This window comes from Hyperoodon ampullatus (genome assembly GCF_949752795.1).
Source record: "Hyperoodon ampullatus genome assembly, chromosome: 2".
NCBI lineage: Eukaryota > Metazoa > Chordata > Mammalia > Artiodactyla > Ziphiidae > Hyperoodon > Hyperoodon ampullatus.
Window position 1 is genome coordinate 101,326,520 of NC_136915.1, and position 19,111 is coordinate 101,345,630.

The following is a 19,111-nucleotide window of genomic DNA, read 5'->3' on the forward strand; positions in this document are numbered from 1 at the left end:
TAGGTCCCATTTGTTTATTTTTGTTTTTATTTCCATTTCTCTAGGAGGTGGGTCAAAAAGGATCTTGCTGTGATTTATGTCATAGAGTGTTCTGCCTATGTTTTCCTCTAAGAGTTTGATAGTTTCTGGCCTTACATTTAGGTCTTTAATCCATTTTGAGTTTTTTTTGTGTATGGTGTTAAGGAGTGTTCTAATTTCATTCTTTTACATGTACCTGTCCAGTTTTCCCAGCACCACTTATTAAAGAGGCTGTCTTTTTTCCACTGTATATTCTTGCCTCCTTTATCAAAGATAAGGTGACCATATGTGCGTGGGTTTATCTCTGTGCTTTCTATCCTGTTCCATTGATCTATATTTCTGTTTTTGTTCCAGTACCATACTGTCTTGATTACTGTAGCTTTGTTGTATAGTCTGATTCCTCCAGCTCTATTTTTCGTTCTCAAGATTGCTTTGGCAATTCGGGGTCTTTTGTGTTTCCATACAAATTGTGAAATTTTTTTGTTCTAGTTCTGTGAAAAATGCCAGTGGTAGTTTGATAGGGATTGCATTGAATCTGTATATTGCTTTGGGTAGTATAGTCATTTTCACAATGTTTATTCTTCCAATCCAAGAACATGGTATATCTCTCCATCTATTTGTATCATCTTTAATTTCTTTCATCAGTGTCTTATAATTTTCTGCATACAGGTCTTCTGTCTCTTTAGGTAGGTTTATTCCTAGGTATTTTATTCTTTTTGTTGCAATGGTAAATGGAAGTGTTTTCTTGATTTCACTTTCAGATTTTTCATCATTAGTGTATAGGAATGCCAGAGATTTCTGTGCATTAATTTTGTATCCTGCTACTTTACCAAATTCATTGATTAGCTCTAGTAGTTTTCTGGTAACATCTTTAGGATTCTCTATGTAGAGTATCATGTCATCTGCAAACAGTGACAGCTTTACTTCTTCTTTCCGATTTGGATTCCTTTTGTTTCTTTTTCTTCTCTGATTTCTGTGGCTAAAACTTCCAAAATTATACTGAATAAGAGTTGTGAGAGTGGGCAACCTTGTCTTGTTCCTGCTCTTAGTGGAAATGGTTTCAGTTTTTCACCATAGAGGATGATGTTGGCTGTGGGTTTGTCATATATGTCCTTTATTATGTTGAGGAAAGTTCCCTCTATGCCTACTTTCTGCAGGGTTTTTATCATAAATGGGTGTTGAATTTTGTTGAAAGCTTTCTCTGCATCTATTGAAATGATCATATGGTTTTTCTTCTTCAGTTTGTTAACATGGTGTATCACGTTGATTGATTTGCGTATATTGAAGAATCCTTGCATTCCTGGGATAAACTCCACTTGATCATAGTGTATGATCCTTTTAATGTGCTGTTGGATTCTGTTTGCTAGTATTTTGTTGAGGATTTTTGCATCTATGTTCATCAGTGATATTGGCCTGTAGTTTTCTACTGCCTTTCTTTTTACTTTCATCACCTCATTGTAGGCTCACTGGACTAGCTCTTGCTGCCTATCGCAGTTGGTCTCATTTGTTCCAGTCTCTTCCCTCTCACCAGTCCCCCCTGCTCGTTGCTACAATGCTAGTCCTCTTCAAGTGCAGTTCTGGTCATGTCTCTCTCCTTCAGAATCTTTAATGATTTCCTTTTGCCTGCTAAGTTTGACCCAGCCACCCTTTCTGGGCTTAGCTCCCATGACTCATTCATTCATTTATTAATTTATTTGATCCTTCTTTCATACTATTTGCCAAGCACTATCAGAGGGGCTAGAGATGCTGTGCTGAGCAATATTGAAATGATACTGCCTTCATAAATCCTATATCTTGGTGGGAAGGCAGTCAAAAAACAAACAAAATAACCAAATTGAGATGTTATGAAGGAAACAAAAACAAGGCATTTAACGGAAATAATAGGAATATCTTATTTAGATAAGATGGCCAGTGGAGACTTCTCAGAGGAAATGACAGCTGCTTATTTTTTATTTTTATGCAAATAGCCTGCTCTCATTCACCTCCCTCTTACAGGCAACCATTCTGATGTGTTTAATGTATATGTTTTTGTTTGCATGTGTTCTTACAAAATGTATATTGTGTCTTGTGTACATGTATTTATTATTTACATCTGGGCCATGTTCTAAATGTATCTCATTAGTTATTAATTGTTTTCACTTATTACTGTGTTTTTTAGATTCATCCATGTTGCTGTACTGTATTTGCATGTAATTCATTGTTTTTTAACTGCTGCACAGTACTCCATGTTGTGAATCCACTACCTAACGATTCTCCTAGTGACGGACTTGCAGATTGCCTGCAGCTCCTCATCACCACAGATAAATCTGCAACATCCTCACACACATCTTCTTACAGACCTGTGTGAGAATGTCTGTGGAATATGTATCCAATTGTTGGGTTATGAGGTATACCTATAGTTAATGTGATGAAGTAGCTTTGGGTAGCTCTGCAGTCTCTATTCCCATCAGCAGTGCCATAGGGATTTGGTTCTGTAGCAGATGTAGTAATGATTCCACGTACTCCTCAACACTTGGCATCATCCAGCTTTATAATTTTGCCAATCTGATGGTTGTAGAAGTGGTATCTCATTTTAATTTTAGTTTCTCTGGTAGTCAGAGTGTTTGAGCATCTTTCCATATGCTTGTTAGTTTTCTTGGACTAATGCAAATTGTCTATTCATTTGCTTTGTCCATTTTTTAAAAGTGGGATCTCAATCACATTCCAGTTTGTAGACATTTCTTAGTTATTTAGATATTAATCCCTTATTGGATATAGATATTTTCTCCCATTCTGTCACCTAATAACCTTGTCCTGTGTTTCTTCATTAAACAGAAATCCTTAACTTTTGTCTATCAGATTTATCACGGTTTTCCTTATGATTTATGCTTTGAAGTTTCGTTTAAGAAGTCGTTCTCTGCCCTTAGATCACAAAGATATTCCTCTACATTTGCTTCTGTTAAGAACATGAACACTCATCCACCATTTCACACCCATAAGATTGACAGGAATTTTAAAGTCTGATAATTGTGGGAAATGGAAACCCCCATACACAGCTGGCGAGAGTATATAATGATACAATCCCTTTGGAGAGCATTTTGGCAATAGCTAGTAAATTCAGAGATGCACCTGACTCTGACCTAGCAGTGCCCTTTCTGGATGCCTACTATAGAAAAACCCTTGTCAATGTACATATGCAGACATGTACCCGAATAGTCATTATAGCGTCGTTTGAAACAATAAGGGAATGCAACCAACTCTCTTTTAGTAGAGGAATTAATAAAATACATTTTAATTTGTTCATAAAAATGGACTATTATATAACAGGTGACTAAAATCTACATGTATCAACAGGAATAAGTCTTAGAAATACAGTTGTATAAAAAGAAGATTGCAAAAGGATATGGACAGTATACTGTCTAGAAAAAAAGATATGAAATGTCATAAACACTCCATGAAGCTTTTATTAAAGCAATAGTATTTATATGTTATGTATGCATATACATATGTCCTAGATGTACATAATATGCAGGGAAATGACATATACCAACATAAGGATAACTCAGGGAGAAAGTGGGAAGAACAGAGACAGGAAATTAGGGCTTTAATTATATATGTGACTGTATATGTGTGTCATTAAAGAGGGGAAAAGGGGAGACCTGAAAGGAATCTGGCAAAAGTTAGTATCTGGGGATGTGTAAATAAATAAGTAAGTAAGTTTCTAATACTATTCTAACACTATTGTATATGATTTTATATAGGTTTAAAATGCGTAATGGTTGACTGTTCTATTGTAAAAATGAAAACCCTTCAGAAAAGAAAAAAGAGAAAAAGAAAAATCTCCAAAACAGCTTCAAAAAGATGAAAAACTTTTTCTGTGAATAACTATAGTCAAGGTTCACAAACCTTGTAATTCTATACCTTCCAGTATCTGAAATCTTGGTATTTACCAACAATTCAAGAAAAATAGATCCAATTTACTTATAAGCAATGCTAGTTTTCTCTTTTAATCTAAGCCAATAATTTTTTAAAAATAAGGAAACTGCCAGAATTTATTGTGAAGGTCTAAGTTCTCATCAGTGATTATGGATATAGCAATCACAATATCCTGAATTTCTCTAATTTTCACCCTAGAGTCAGATAATAATTACTAAGAATACACGGTAAAATGTGTTTCTAGTGTTTCCTGTAAAACTAACATCCTTAGAAAAACTGAAGAAAAAAAAAAGTAAAAGTGGACTTTTAACTTTTTCATGGTACATCCAAATTTCTTGGATGATTATTGGACATCATGCAGGAAAAAATGAGATCCTAGAGCATCCTATTCCCCAACCAAACCTCTGTTTGGAGCATTTCTGCACCCTCTGTCCCAGAGAAATGTGAACTGGCTTTTTCACTGGTCCTTGCTTTACTTATGGGCCAGAGAGTTTGCTGAGATCCTCTTAGTCTGTTTTAGTATGAAGCTTTCCATCCATCTGCATGACAGGAGTAACTCCATTTCAAACGTGGATTTGGAAGCAAGGGAGTAGTTGAGTGGGGAGAGGCAAGATGTGGTTGAAAAGTCTTATTATTTTGATTCCATTATCTTGAGTATTTTAATGACAATTACCTCCCAAAGTCAAATTTCCAAAGAATTTATCTTAATACTTTCCCCCTCAAAGCAAGCACGACTTAAGGTAAACCATGTTATTTGTAGATTTGCCTCACTGATGTGGTGAACAACCTATGTTGTTGTTGTTGCTTTCTTCATCTTGGAAAAATAATCCATTATATACCCCATTAATTTACTGTATATGAATGAGCACCTTAATTACCTCCTTAGGAGCCAAGGAATTTGGAGATTTTTTTAAAAATAAAAGAAGATGATGAGTATTTTATTCCCTGTCCATGTTATTTTTCTATAACATCAGCATAGTGGTTGATATAAGGTCAAAACTAGCAGGAGCCACAAACTTTTAATGTAGCTAGACCCACTGAACATATTCCATCGTACGTGGCTGCCTATTGGGGACTACATGGAAAACTGAGCAGATATTCAGTTGTTTTCATTCTATTCTGGGACATTCATTTTTACTGCAAAAATTACTGATTTACAAGACAACATATTAAAGTATTTCTTGTTTTCCTGAGAGTAAGCCAATATTGGGTTATGCTAATAAATTCTCTATTTGTTCAGTAAATTGCCAGATAAAATAATATAATTAAAATGCTCAGAAAAACTTTTAAAAAAATTACTTTTATGGGGCTTCCCTGGTGATGCAGTGGTTGAGAGTCCGCCTGCCGATGCAGGGGACACGGGTTCGTGTCCCGGTCCAGGAGGATCCCACATGCTGCGGAGCGGCTGGGCCCGTGAGCCATGGCCGCTGGGCCTGTGTGTCCGGAGCCTGTGCTCCGTAACGGGAGAGGCCGCAACAGTGAGAGGCCCACGTACCACAAAAAAAAAAAAAAAATTACTTTTACATAAGCAGCCTACATTTCAGGACAGACTGGTTGGTTCTTAGCTTTATTCTTTGCCTGCGTGTTTCCTTATTTTACCAAAATAGTTCAATATGTTACATATTAGAACAAAATTATTTGAATTAGTTTTCTCCTCCTTTACTCCCACTTTTTATGCCAATTAGTCTTACACAAGAGCATTGATGCATTTAAATTCAGAAATTAGGCCCTAATATAGAACTCATGCAAAGCAAGCTCTGTAGGAATAACTAACGTACATACGTAAAGTCAACTTCCTGGCCTTAGTACAGATAGTCTTAAAGTGTTAGATAACGTTAGATAGTATATAGTGTTAGGGCACTTGAGAAATAAGTTCTTCCTGGTCTTTCTACCTCCTCCTCTCCCAAGAAAAAGTGCTTTGGCCTCCTTTTGGCTAACGGTGGGTATTCAAAAACTTCCGTATAAGATAACAGGTCAGAGACATACACTAGATCATTTTGTACTTTCAGCAGCTGTTATTTTGTCCACTTCAGGAAACTTCTATGGAACTCCCAAGCCTCCAGCAGAACCCAGCCCTTTCCAGCCAGATCCAGTTGATCAGGTCCTCTTTGATAATGAGTTTGACACAGAATCCCAAAGAAAACGAACTACGTCTGTCAGCAAGATGGAAAGAATGGACAGTTCTCTTCCTGAAGAGGAAGAAGATGAAGATAAGGAAGCTGTTAACGGTAGTGGAAATGCAGGTTCGTCAATAGATGAACAACTTCTGGCTGATCCTCAAGGTTGACTTTAATATGACACTGAATTGGAAGTAGTAAAATTTTCCACAAAGCACATGCAGAGAAAATGATGGGATTCTCAGGGTTTTTTTGTAAGGTTTTGCATGAAACAGTGTATCTCTGTTGACTGACTTGTAAGCTGAAGTGAGTTGCTCCAAGTGGCAGTTTTGATAAAATCAATTATAAGCTATCATTAGTATTGGTAATAATACAATGTGCCATTACCCTGCTGCCTAAAAGATTTGAGATTCATTTCTGGTGCTTGAATATGGGAATCTTGTTGGCCTAAGTCCTACTTTACAGAATTTGAACAATATGTAGACGTTTTAAGATATATCCTTCAACCAAAACAAAGACTTAGAAGTATGCTAATAAATATTATCTGAAAGGTTTGTTAGCAATATTTTGAGTTTAAATTCTGAGTCACTCAAAGAAAATTTCCAAACTTGACTGTCATATTTTTCATTAAATGCAAAACCAACAGAAATTTAGTGGTGGAGAATCTTCTCCTTTTGGGTACCCCTAAATAATGTAGTGATTGCTTAGGACAGCAGTCCCCAATCTTTTTGGTACCAGGGACTGGTTTCATGGAAGACAATTTTTCCACAGACTGGGGCGGAGTGGGGGGATGGTTTCGGGATGGTTCAAGTACTTTGATTTATTATGGGCTCTGTGCAGTCAGACCTCTCTGCTAATGATAATCTGTATTTGCAGCCGCTCCCCAGTGCTAGCATCACCGCCTCAGCTCCACCTCAGGTCATCAGGCATTGGATTCTCATAAGGAGCGTGCAACCTAGATCCCTCGCATGCGCAGTGCACAGGAAGTTTCGCGCTCCTAAGAGAATCTAATGCCGCCGCTGATCTGACAGGAGGCGGAGTTCAGGCGGTAATGCGAGTGATGGGGAGCGGCTGTAAATACAGATGAAGCTTCGATCACTCACCTGCCCCTCACCTCCTGCTGTGCAGCCCAGTTCCTAACAGGCCATGGACTGGTACCATTCTGAGGCCCGGGGGTTGGAGGTTGAGACCCCTGGCTTAGGAGATTCTTATACTGCTAATTAAGAGTATAAATAGGAAACCACAGAATCACAGTAGAACTGATTTCAGTGCTATTTATGATAATAATTCCATTCAAAACACTAGAATATAAGTTTTATAAGGGTTGGAATTTTTGCTTGTTTTGTTCATTGTGGTATTTCTTGAGCCATAAACCATGTTTAGCACATAGTAGAAGCTAAAAAATTATTTTCGTTGTACTAATAAATGAAAAAATTTGATTATATCTTCAAATTTGCAGAATCCATTACCATATCATTTTCCCAAAGTATCCTATTGTTTTCCTTTATCAGTTATTAAAATTTGCTATTATCTATTGTTTTAATACAATCATTGCTTGTGTCCCCCTCCAGAGTGTGAGTCCTGTTTTATGGTCCTAACATTTCACACTGTTGTGTTGCAGATACGCCTAATGAATTATACCAATGTATTTTGGTGAAAACGGGTCTTAAAAGGTTTAGGTGAATTCACATCTAATTCTTTAGAGTTGTTAAGGGAAGTTATCATATCCTAGAGACTTTTGATTTTGATGTCAGCTTTACTCTCCCACAAAATTATGTTAACATTTTTAAATGCTTAAGACTGGGATTAGAAACCATGACTCTGTCCCCAAATGGGAATTTATATGTTCTTAATTTGAAGGAAGAGAAAATGTCCTTTTTTAAAACTTCATAATGCAGAGCCTTTCAGTGAGCACTGCAGTTCCCTTAGAGGTAAACCCATCTGTAAGCTTCATAGTTTATGTTTGTCATGTAAGACAGCTGTTAAACCAGGTGTTCCAGACTCTTCACTGTTAATATTTAAAGGGAGTATACCCAAGAGTGTGTGGGAGGCAGTTTGTACACTCCTTCTTGTGTGTAGGGACCATAGGTCTCTTCCACTGGAGGATATATTTCTTTGCAACAGAATATATTCAGAATATTTTAAGGAAAAAGCAATAGAAGACATGGCTAAAAGTCCTTGGTCTTTTCTGAGTAAGTACTAACCATGCTTGTTAACTTATTCAAAGTTGCTTTGTGTATTGCTTTGGGGGACTAGAATCCCTGCCTTGAAAGATCAGTAAATTGCTGGGGATGGAAGTAGGAGAGGATAGGTAGAGGTTTATTTGTATATACCAATATGTATATTATTTTATATCTTGATGAGAATTAACGTAAGAATGCTAATATGCTGCAATAGGATGACACATGTTATATAATAATGCTAAAATTTTTTCCAGGAGTTGGTGTTATATAAAAAACATTTTCAAATCATTGGCTATTAAGCAAACTCCTTTATTCAGTCTCTTGAAACTATATTTAGAAAAGTATTATTGCTCATATAGTTGCTTCTACTTTCCTCCAGTATATATATCCCAAGAATGTAACTCCATTCCAGATTGATTTATACATTGGGTGCCTTTTAATTTCTATCACTTTTTCTGCATAGAGAATAAATCATATGTTTCATTCATATTATTCATTCAGCAAATATTTATTGAGCACCTGCTAGGCTACTAAGTGCTAGGCATTGTTCTAAAAGCTGGAAATAAAGCAGTGAACAAAACAGACAAAATTCCCTGTCTTCATGAACCTTACCTTCTGGTGGGAGAGACAGAATTATCCAACATAAATGAATAACATATATAGTATGTTAGATGGTGCTAAGGAGAAAAAGCAGAGGAGGGGAAGGATAAAAAGTAGCGGTGGCCAAGGTTTGCAATTTTAGATAGAGCGTCAGAGAAGACCTTACCAAGAAGGGGACATTGCAAGAAGTGAGGTAGTGCTCAAAATATCCTGGGGAAGAACATTCCAGCCAGAGGGAATTAGAAGTACAAACGCCCTGAGGTGGGAGCATCCCTGGATTATTCAGACAACAGCAAGGAAACCAGTGTGGTTGGATACAATGTGGACAATCCATTATATGTGGTTGGGGCAGAATGCTGGGAGGGAATAGACTAGAATAGTAACAATGAAGTCAATCAGATAATGATGGGGGTGGGGTGGTGGAAATGCATATTATAATAGGATCTTATAGGTCATTGGAAGAACTTTGCTTTTTATTCTGAGATGAGAAACAATTATATGGATTTAAGTAGAAGAGTACCATGATAAAACAGCTTTTAACTTAACAGGCTCATTCTGGCTACTGTATTGAGAAAAGGCAGTAGGAGGGCATGGACGTAAACAGGGGTACCAGTTAGGAGGTTATTGCAGTCATTTAAGTGAAAAATGGTGGCTTAGACCCAGTGAAGGCATGAGAGGTAAGAAGTGGCCTGAGCCAATAACATTTGCCAACAGACTGGATATAAGGTATGAGAGAGCAGAGTCAGAGGTCACTCCAAGGGTTTTAACTTGAGTATCTGCAAGAATGGAGTTGCATGTATTGAGATGAGACAGGTAAAAGGAGTCAGTTTGGGTTGGGAATGGGAGCTGTGGTTGGGATATTTAAGTTTGAGATGTTCATTAGACACCCAAATGGAAATGTGCTTGAAGTTGGATTTAAAAGTCTGTGTTCTGGTTTGAAAATCCATATTTGGACACCATCAGCATATAGCTTGTATAGCAGTGACACAGTGAGATCACCAAGAGAGTGAGTGTAGAAAGAGAAAAGATCCAAGCACTGAATCTTGAGAAGGCACTCTAATATATGGAGATCAGGGAGACAGAGAAGAGCCAGAGAGGTAGGAGCACCAGGAGAGTGTAGTGTCCTGGCCGCCAGGGGAAGAGAGTGTTTCAAGAAAGAGAGATCCATCATGTCAGATGCTACTGATAGCTCAAGTAAGATGGACACTGAGAATTGATCATTGGATGTAGCTATGTGGAGATGACTGGTGATCTTGGTAAGAACAGTTTTATTGATGAGAGATCAAAAGCCTTGTTGGAATGAGTTCCAGTGGCAAATGGAAGAGTGGAAGTGGAGGTAGCAAGTATAAACTCTTTCAAGGAGGTTTGGTGTAAAAAGGAGAGAAATGGGATGGGGTTGCTAGAGGGGAAAGAGAATTGTTTAATTTCCTTTTAAAGAATGGAGAAATAACTTGTTTGTCTTGAATTTCTATCTTTAAAAATGGTGAAAGTTTCAACTATCCCTAAAGAAAGTCCTCTGAGGCACATTTTGGATAAGGGGTCTGATTACAGCTATGAACCAATGGGTGAGAGGAAGATGATATTTTATTGTAACAATGTGTGGCCACAGTACCTGTTAGGATATCCACAGGGGGTTTAGGCAGGGTTATCTTGGGACCCTGTGCACCATATACTGCTACCCTTGCTATGTTAGTTATGTCATTTATGGTCTCCTGTGTCGTTGGTATATGTAAAACCCTAAGACCAAACTTGAGGGTTTATTTAGGATCTTCTGTTTGTTCTTTGGGTTTTTGGTTGCATTTTGTTAAAAAAAAAAAACAAACAGGATGGATGTGATCTACTAGGTAAGAAAGATTGGTGGTGAGAGAGAGAGAGGGAATTGCTGTAGGCAAGAGGGGATGGAGATATCTGCTTAGAAACACAGTTCTTCCACTGTAACAGAAGGTAGAGTAAAATGGGCACAGTTGCTATGTAGATATAATGGTGGGAATTTGTGGAAGTTCTGTTTGCTTCTGTTTTCTCAGTGATATAGGAAACAAGGTCGTCAAATGAGATTAGGGATAAGGCAGAAGTAGGAGAAGATTTAAGGAGAAGGAAGGTATGAAATCGTTATCTAGGAGAGTCAGAGCGAATGGACTAAAGAAATGCCCTATGATTGTCATACATCATTAAATGCCCTCTTGAGGCTACTGATCATGAGTTAAAAGTGAAGTAGTTACTATCACCTGCGTTCAGCTACATATACTGGCGAGGAGTATGTGGAGAGTAAGATTTAAGCAGAATTATAGTTCAGCCAGTCAAGTGTGGTGAAGTAAAGTAGGGAAAAAGGAATCAGGAGTATTTACAAGGGAGTGATTATAGTGGTTGATCATGGAATTTAAGTTGGGTAAGTAGGGCAGTGAGGACATGGCTAGGGCATGGATGGGGGTGAGGAACAGTGAAAGGCAGTAAGTAGTAGGATTAGTGGATTATAGAACTTGGTTGGATAAAGGATGGTTGGAGTGGAAATACTATAAAGAATAACATATAATGATATCTAAGGCCTCTTCTAAGAGTCTCTGATACTGAAGCATTGCCCAAAGTTTGGAGTTATTACAGTTATATTATCTTTTAAGTTCTAGAAACAACTTTTAAGTGCATGAATTGTGAACTCCCTAGAGAGTTACCAAATTTTAGTATTCTTACCTACATTGTGGACTTTGGAACTCTAAAAGGATTTTAATATTACCAACAGAGAATTATATTTAACAACAGTAAGTCTATTGAGTTTAATTTTTTTAAATTAGTATTATTTTAAAGGCCTATGTTAAATGTGTACAAGGCAGCTTGATAAAGCAGTTAAGAACATGGACCCTTAAAATTCAAATCCTAGCTTTGCTGTTTATTAGCTGTGTAACCTTGACTAAATTAACTTATTAACCTTTCTGGGCCTTAGTTTCCTCTTCTATAAAATGGCAATAGTAATAATATATCCTCACAGGGTTGCTGTGAGAATTATGAGTTAATATATATGTAAAATGCTGAAAATAGAGCCTGGCACATAAAAGGACTGTATAGGTGCTGCTGTGGCTGTTGTTTTAGTATAATATTGATTGATCTGTATTTAGTATATACAGAATTGATTCTATTGTTTTTTTGCTTCTTTCCCTGACTAGAATCAGAGGTGCTGTACAGGGTTAATGTCACTTAGCAAATGAAAAGAAAATCAGTGTGTTTATTTGTTTTTTCAAAAGTTATAGCAGAATGTGGACATAGTAGACAAGGAAATTTGCAATATATATTTGGCATTTTGTTAGAATTAAGGCTGTTTGAAGAGAATGTAACTTTACCTACTTTTCATGCTGTTCTGTTGGAATAGCAGAAAACAGAGAGAGACATTCTGAGTCGTGTGATTGGATAAAGACTGTCCCAAGTTACAACCAAACAAATAGTTCCATGGACTTTAGAAATTATTTGATGAGAGACGAGAATCTGGAACCACTCCCCAAAAACTGGGAAATGGCCTACACTGATACGGGGATGATCTACTTCATTGAGTAAGCACATGTCTGTATCTTTTCTAATGTGCCCTGCCACTGTGAGACTTGCCTTTAAATTTTCTTAACATCATTTCACAAGCCTTGCATTTCTTTTTTCTTTCTTTAAAAATATTTTTCGTACAAGTTACAATTGATTCTTAATCTGATTGTTTCCCTGGATATTTCATTTTTATTTGATTTGGATAAAGGAATAGTGTATTTGATGTCTGGTTTTATAAAAAACAGGAGGATTAAAAACAGATTTATCACTAATAATGAAAAATGCAAGGAATAAAGGATATTTTGCTTTGCCTTTTTTTTTTTTTTTTAACCTTTCAGGTAGAGTGTCCAACTTAATGAGCATTTCACAAATTACCATCATTTGGAAGGGGGCCATATTTATTAACTGAGCTAAATATTTTCAGACCTAGAGATCAATGTAGAGATTAGTGAATTAATCTCAAATTGGAAACACCAAGAAAAAAGATCCTTTGATCACATTGTTATTCTCCCACTGCTTCGATAATAACTTTAATTTATATTTTATTGCCTTCGTATATATTTTCTTCCAGGATTTTTCTTTCTTTAAGATCCTCATATTTCAGATACTTAAACTATAACACTGTCTACTCAGCAGTGTGATGGCTTTGTTTTAGCATTAGTATTTACTGCATGGTGACCTGGGTCTGACCTGCTCTGGCTCTTAGTTGCGGCACGTGGGCTCTTAGTTGCGGCATGCAGGATCTAGTTCCCTGACTAGGGATCGAACCCGGGCCCACTGCATTGGGAACGCGGAGTCTTAACCACTGGACCACCAGAGAAGTCCCAGAAACAGACACTTTAAAACTTTTTATTTTATTTAACTCTTTTATTTTTAAAGAGTCCCAGTGAGGGCAGAGACTCTATCTGATTGTTTGTTCATCTCTATATTCTCGGTCCTCAGCACAATGCCCACACATCACAGGCACCTAAGAAATATAGTGTTTTTGGAGGGAGAGAGGAAGGAATTCAGCCAGCAAGTAAACAGGGTTTTCAGGGCAGCTTTTTTGGCTAAGATAATGCACAGTATGAGGCCATGTGCCCACCCTCTGAAACATTTTTGACTGCTTAGATAAGCATCTGTTATTATGCACTTAACATTTTATCCCTTCTTTAGAGTCTTCATTCTCAAATTAGTGCCTCTAGCATTACCTTTCCTCTGTGGCAGTTTTGAAGTAATAGACTGAGAACAACAGGACTATTGAATCAGAGGTATACAAATGAAGCCTGTAGGAGATAAATGTTCAAACATCATATACCTTTTATTCACTTTTCATCTTTGCTTTTGAAATACTTTTCTCCCTCTTTATTTTACTGTTTCTAATTGAAATCTTTGTTCAACAGCCACAATACCAAGACAACCACCTGGTTGGATCCTCGTCTTTGTAAGAAAGCCAAAGCCCCTGAAGACTGTGAAGATGGAGGTAGAGATTCAGAGACCTTTTATACCATACTTATTCTCTTTATCCCTTCTTGCTCTTCTTGCTTAGATAATAAGTTTTTCAAAATCCTAAACAAACCATAATGTGCATAAGCACATAAGGAGTGGGTGGATATCATAATCAGCTGATTCTGGTCATTATGTCATTGCATCTAATTTTGTGAGAGTCTTTATTTCTCTTTTTTTGAGAAGTATACAATTAAATCCTTTTTAAAAAAACCTTAATAAAAATGAATTTGCCATTTTTTTAACTTTGTTTTAAAACAAACTTTTAAAATTCTAAATAAATAGTTTAATAAGTTAGGTGCATTCTCAACCACAGGGTAGCCTCATCATGCCTGCTAATCTCAAAAATATATTTAATTTAGTATCACTAGGATAGATATGCCAGTATTTATAATCCTTTGCCATTTACAGCGGCAATAGAAACTCAGTGAAAGTCTTTAATATACCTCTCACCCACACACAATTTTTACTGCTTGGTAGAAAAATTATCTCTCTGAGAATCATTAGATAATAATGCTTGTCTGTCTTGTATGTTATAGGTTCTATTTAATGGTATAGTCTTACAAATAAGTATAGAATTTACCCCAACCAAAATGTTTGCTGTGCCTTCTTGAATATAGAGTGTAGATGAATAAAATTTGCATTGATTTTGTATGACTCATCAGAAATTATTTACCTTGGTTAAAAAAAAAAAAACAATGGATTAGAATGAAAGTCAGATAGTCCTCCTATAGATTGAATTCCAGTCTATGAAAAAAATTTAAGCAGAATTGATACATATTTTGTTCAGCATGATAGAATTTTTCTAGGAATAAACAATTGGAAAATGAAATATTTAAAATTTATTTGTAATGGTATTTAAAAAAAGATACCTTGGAGCAAATCTACTGAAAGATGTGCAAGTCCTCTACACTAAAAACTACAAAACATCACTGAAATAAATTAATCAAGACCTAAAATAATTGAAGAGATATACTGTGTTCATTAATATACTATGTAGATAGGATAACACATATTGTTAATGATGTTCATTCTTCCTAAATTGATATCTAGATTCAATACAATCCCAATCAAAATTCCAGAAGTCTGTTTTTAACAAACTGACAAACTGATTCTAAAATATACATGGAAATACTGTACAAAGACTCTAGTTAGTCAAACAGACTTTAAAAAGGACAAAGATAAAGGACTTAGGCTACCAGATTTGAAGACGTACTATAAAGCTACAGTAATCAAGAGTGTCTTGTATACATAGGCTAGAACATGGATCAGTGGAACAGCATAAGAGAATCCAGAAATAGATGCACACATATGTGATCACTTAATTTGCAGACAAGGTGCCAAGTCAGTTCAGTGAGGGGAGGAAAGTCTCTAACAAATGGTGCTGGAACAATTGGATATTCATAAAGAGAAATGAACTTCAACTATATCCTTACTCCATGTACAAAAAATAATTTGAGATGGCTCAAAGCTAGAACCCTAAAGCTTTTGGAAGAAAATTTAGGAGAATATCTTCATGATTTTGAGATTAGCAAAGATGGAGAAAAACAGTAACCCTTGTATATTGCTGGGCAGAATGTAAAATAGTACAACTGCTTTGAAAAGCAGTTTGGCAGTTTCTTAAAAGGTTAAATATAAATTTACCATATCACCTAGCACTTCCACTCCTAGATATCTACCCAAGAGGAATGAAAACCTGTCCACACAAACACTTGAACATAAATATTCATAGTAGCACTATTCATAATAGCTAAAAAGTGGAAACAACTTAGATGTCCATCAAACAATGAATGGATAAATAAAATGTGGTATAATCATACAATGGAATATTGTTCAGCAGTAAAAAGAAATGAAATACTATACATACTACAATACAAATGAACCTCAAAAAATGTTATGCCAAGTGAAAGAAACTTGACACAGAAGATCAAGTATTGCATGATTTCATTCATACGAAATGTCCAGAACAGGCAAATCTATAGAGCCAAAGTAGATTAGTGGTTGCCCAGTGCTAAGGAAGGGAATAGAGATTAATTGTAAACAGCACAAGGGATCTTATTGGGGTGATGGAAATTTCCCAAAACTGGATTGTGGTGATGGTTGCACAACTCAGTAAATTATTAAAAATCAATGAATTGTACATTTTTTCAAGCAGAACAATTTTATGTGATATGTAAATTATACCTCAATAAAGTTGCTTTTTAAAATGGCCAAAGAGGACTTCCCTGGTGACGCAGTGGTTAAGAATCCACCTGCCAATGCAGGGGACACGGGTTTGAGCCCTGGTCCAGGAATATCCCACATGCCGTGGAGCAACTAAGCCCAGGCACCACAACTACTGAGCCTGCGCTCTAGAGCCTGTGAGCCACAACTACTGAGCCCGCATGCCACAACTACTTTAGCCCGCGCGCCTAGAGCCTGTGCTCTGCAACAAGAGAAGCCACTGCCATGAGAAGCCCACGCACCACAACGAAGAGTAGACCCCGCTCACCGCAACTAGAGAAAGCCCACACACAGCAATGAAGACCCCATGCAGTCAAAAATAAATAAATAAAAATAAAATAAAATGGCCAAAGAACTTGAACAGACATTTCACAAAAGAAGATAAAGAATAGCCAATTAAGAACATGAAAAGGTGTGTACATCAACTATACCTCAATTTTTTAAAAAGCGTAAAAAGGTGCTTATCATTAAGCACCTTGACAGTGAGATGTCATTCACACCCCCTAAAAGGGCTAAAGTCAAATACACTGACAATACCAAAGATCGGTGAGATTGTAGAGCAACTGGATCTTTTACTTGTTGGTGGAGATATAAAATTATGTGAACACTCTGGAGGAATGTTGGCAGTTACCTATGAGGTGTTATGTCAAGAGAAATGAAAACACATGTTCCCCAGAAGACTACCTGAATGATCATGACAGCCTTATTCATAATAGCTCCGACCTGGAAACATCCCAAATATTCATCAACAGGAGAATGGATGAACATTCTCCTGTTGTGGTATATTCATACAATGAAATACTACTCATCAATAAAAAGAAGAAGCTGTTGATAACACTCAACAACATGGATGAGCCTCAGAAACATGTTGTATGAAAGAAGCCAGACACAAAAGAATGGATACTTAATTATCCATTATTTAAAGCCTAAAACCAGGAAAACTCATCTATGCTGATAGAAGTCAGAAAATGATGGGGGTGAAGGGGAGAATGGTGAATTGAAATAATTCTCTGGAATGATGGATATATTCTCCACCTTGTTTGGGGTGATGGTTATATAGGCACATGCAATTGCCAAAACTCATTTTTTATACTCGAACAAGCACTTAAATCAATATTTTAATCATTGAATGAGCACTTAAGATCTGTGCATTTTGTTGAATGTAAATTATATCTCGAAATAATTTTTTAAATGATTTTTTATACTTCCCTTGTCTATAAGGCTCTTCATAGTAAGTTTCTTATGGTGAAGTCACCCATTGTGAAGGTAAACTAGAATATGTAATACTATAGAATTGGACTTTTTAAAGATTGTGAATGTGGTATTAGTCTTCTCGGGCATGTCTCTTTTGCTAGGCTCCATTCCTTTTCCTCCCGACTAATTGTTTCAGTTCAATTCTCTGCCTTTTCCTGTTTCCCTTGTAGAATATTTATTTTCATAACCTTAACTATCAATTTACTGTAGCTGGGCTCCTTATCTAAACCTCTAGTATTGTCCTCTGTTCTGAATGCTATTTCTGTATTTCACATTACATTTGATTGCCCTACTAGCACTTCAGATAAACATATTTAAAACTGAATTTAGCATCTTTCCCCCATAGTCACCCCATTCCTCTTTCTGTCATAGGTACCACCCTCATAATCATCTGGGCCAAAATCCTTTGAGTCACTTTTGCTTCTTCCTCTCTGTTTGCTCTATTCCCTATATAGTTTCCAATCCCTGCTGCCCTTTCTTTTTTCTATATTTTGCCAATATATTATTATGAAAATTTTCCAACATAGAAAAACTGAAAGAATTTTTCAGTGAATACATGTATTATAATGAACATTTTGCTCTATTTGCTTTTTCACATAGCTACCTATGCCTCTATCTATTCATGCTTTTTTTTTTGTATCTTCCTCTCCCTTCCTCTGACTACTACATGCTTGGATTTTTCTTGGTCTTTTTTTCCTACAGTTCTCTTCCAGTATATCTTTTATGCCAGTGGTCTGTAAAATGGTGGTGTTCCAACTATCTGTTCAGGTACAGGAAGAAAATGTCAGAACTTTTCATAATATTTCTATTGGGAAAAAATAAATTAAGTTTCTCTACTATTTTTTTTTTTTTTTTTTTGCGGTACACGGGCCTCTCACTGTTGTGGCCTCTCCCGTTGCGGAGCACAGGCTCCGGACGCGCAGGCTCAGCGGCCATGGCTCATGGGCCCAGCCGCTCCACGGCATGTGGGATCTTCCTGGACCAGGGCACGAACCCGCATCCCCTGCATTGGCATGTGGACTCTCAACCACTGCACCACCAGGGAAGCCCTCTACTATTTTATATACAGATTGGTAATGGCATTCTACCTCATTCTATATGTCAGATTATCATGTACACTCCCCAGAGTGTCTTGAGGGAAGAACATGGGTGACACCCTTGCTCTTGCCAAGAGCCCTGTAAAGTTTTGCAGTTACGTGTGCACAGTTAAGTGGATTTATAGACTATGTTACATGGTTTTTAATCCACACAAAATTAAAATGTGGCTTAAAAGGATTTCTACAAAGACACTGCTGATTGAAGATAATAATACAAATATGCAAGCCCAAGCTAACAGTGAGAAAATGGCAGAGCTGACACTTCTCATACACCTCATGTGAGCTTTTTTAAACCACATTGAGGTAAACTAGGGATAATTGCTTATTTAATCTTCATCTCCTTTTTATTTTTTATTTATTTATTTTGGCTATGCCCCACAGCATGTGGGATCTTAGTTCCCCAACTAGAAATGGAACCCGTGCCCACTGCATTGGAAGCATGGAGTCTTAATCACTGGACCTCTAGGGAGGTCTCCCATCTCCTTTTTAAACTTTTATTTTGTGTATGCTTTATTGTGTAAATACATGTTAGTATAGTAGTATGTATATGTTTATGAATATATATATATAAATCTTTTGGAAGTACATTGTCAGATTTTTTACTGATAAGACTATATGATCAAAAAACTTTAGCTACATTGTCAATTAATCTTTCTAAAATATAACTGCCTTCATACCTCTCCCTTGCTCAGGTTAATGG

General features: G+C 36.6%; 1 protein-coding gene across 2 annotated transcripts in view; it reads left to right on the plus strand.

Annotated features, from left to right (window-relative positions):
• MAGI3 (membrane associated guanylate kinase, WW and PDZ domain containing 3) overlaps positions 1 to 19,111 on the plus strand; it is a gene marked incomplete at its 5' end in the record, with an annotated part of 282,350 nt that overhangs the window by 196,394 nt on the left and 66,845 nt on the right. For both annotated transcript variants that reach the window (XM_079724347.1, XM_079724348.1), the window contains 3 exons: positions 5,967 to 6,176; positions 12,195 to 12,369; positions 13,735 to 13,814. In XM_079724347.1, the coding sequence (XP_079580473.1) occupies positions 5,967 to 6,176; positions 12,195 to 12,369; positions 13,735 to 13,814 (465 nt within the window). The remainder of the gene's footprint in view (positions 1 to 5,966; positions 6,177 to 12,194; positions 12,370 to 13,734; positions 13,815 to 19,111) is intronic.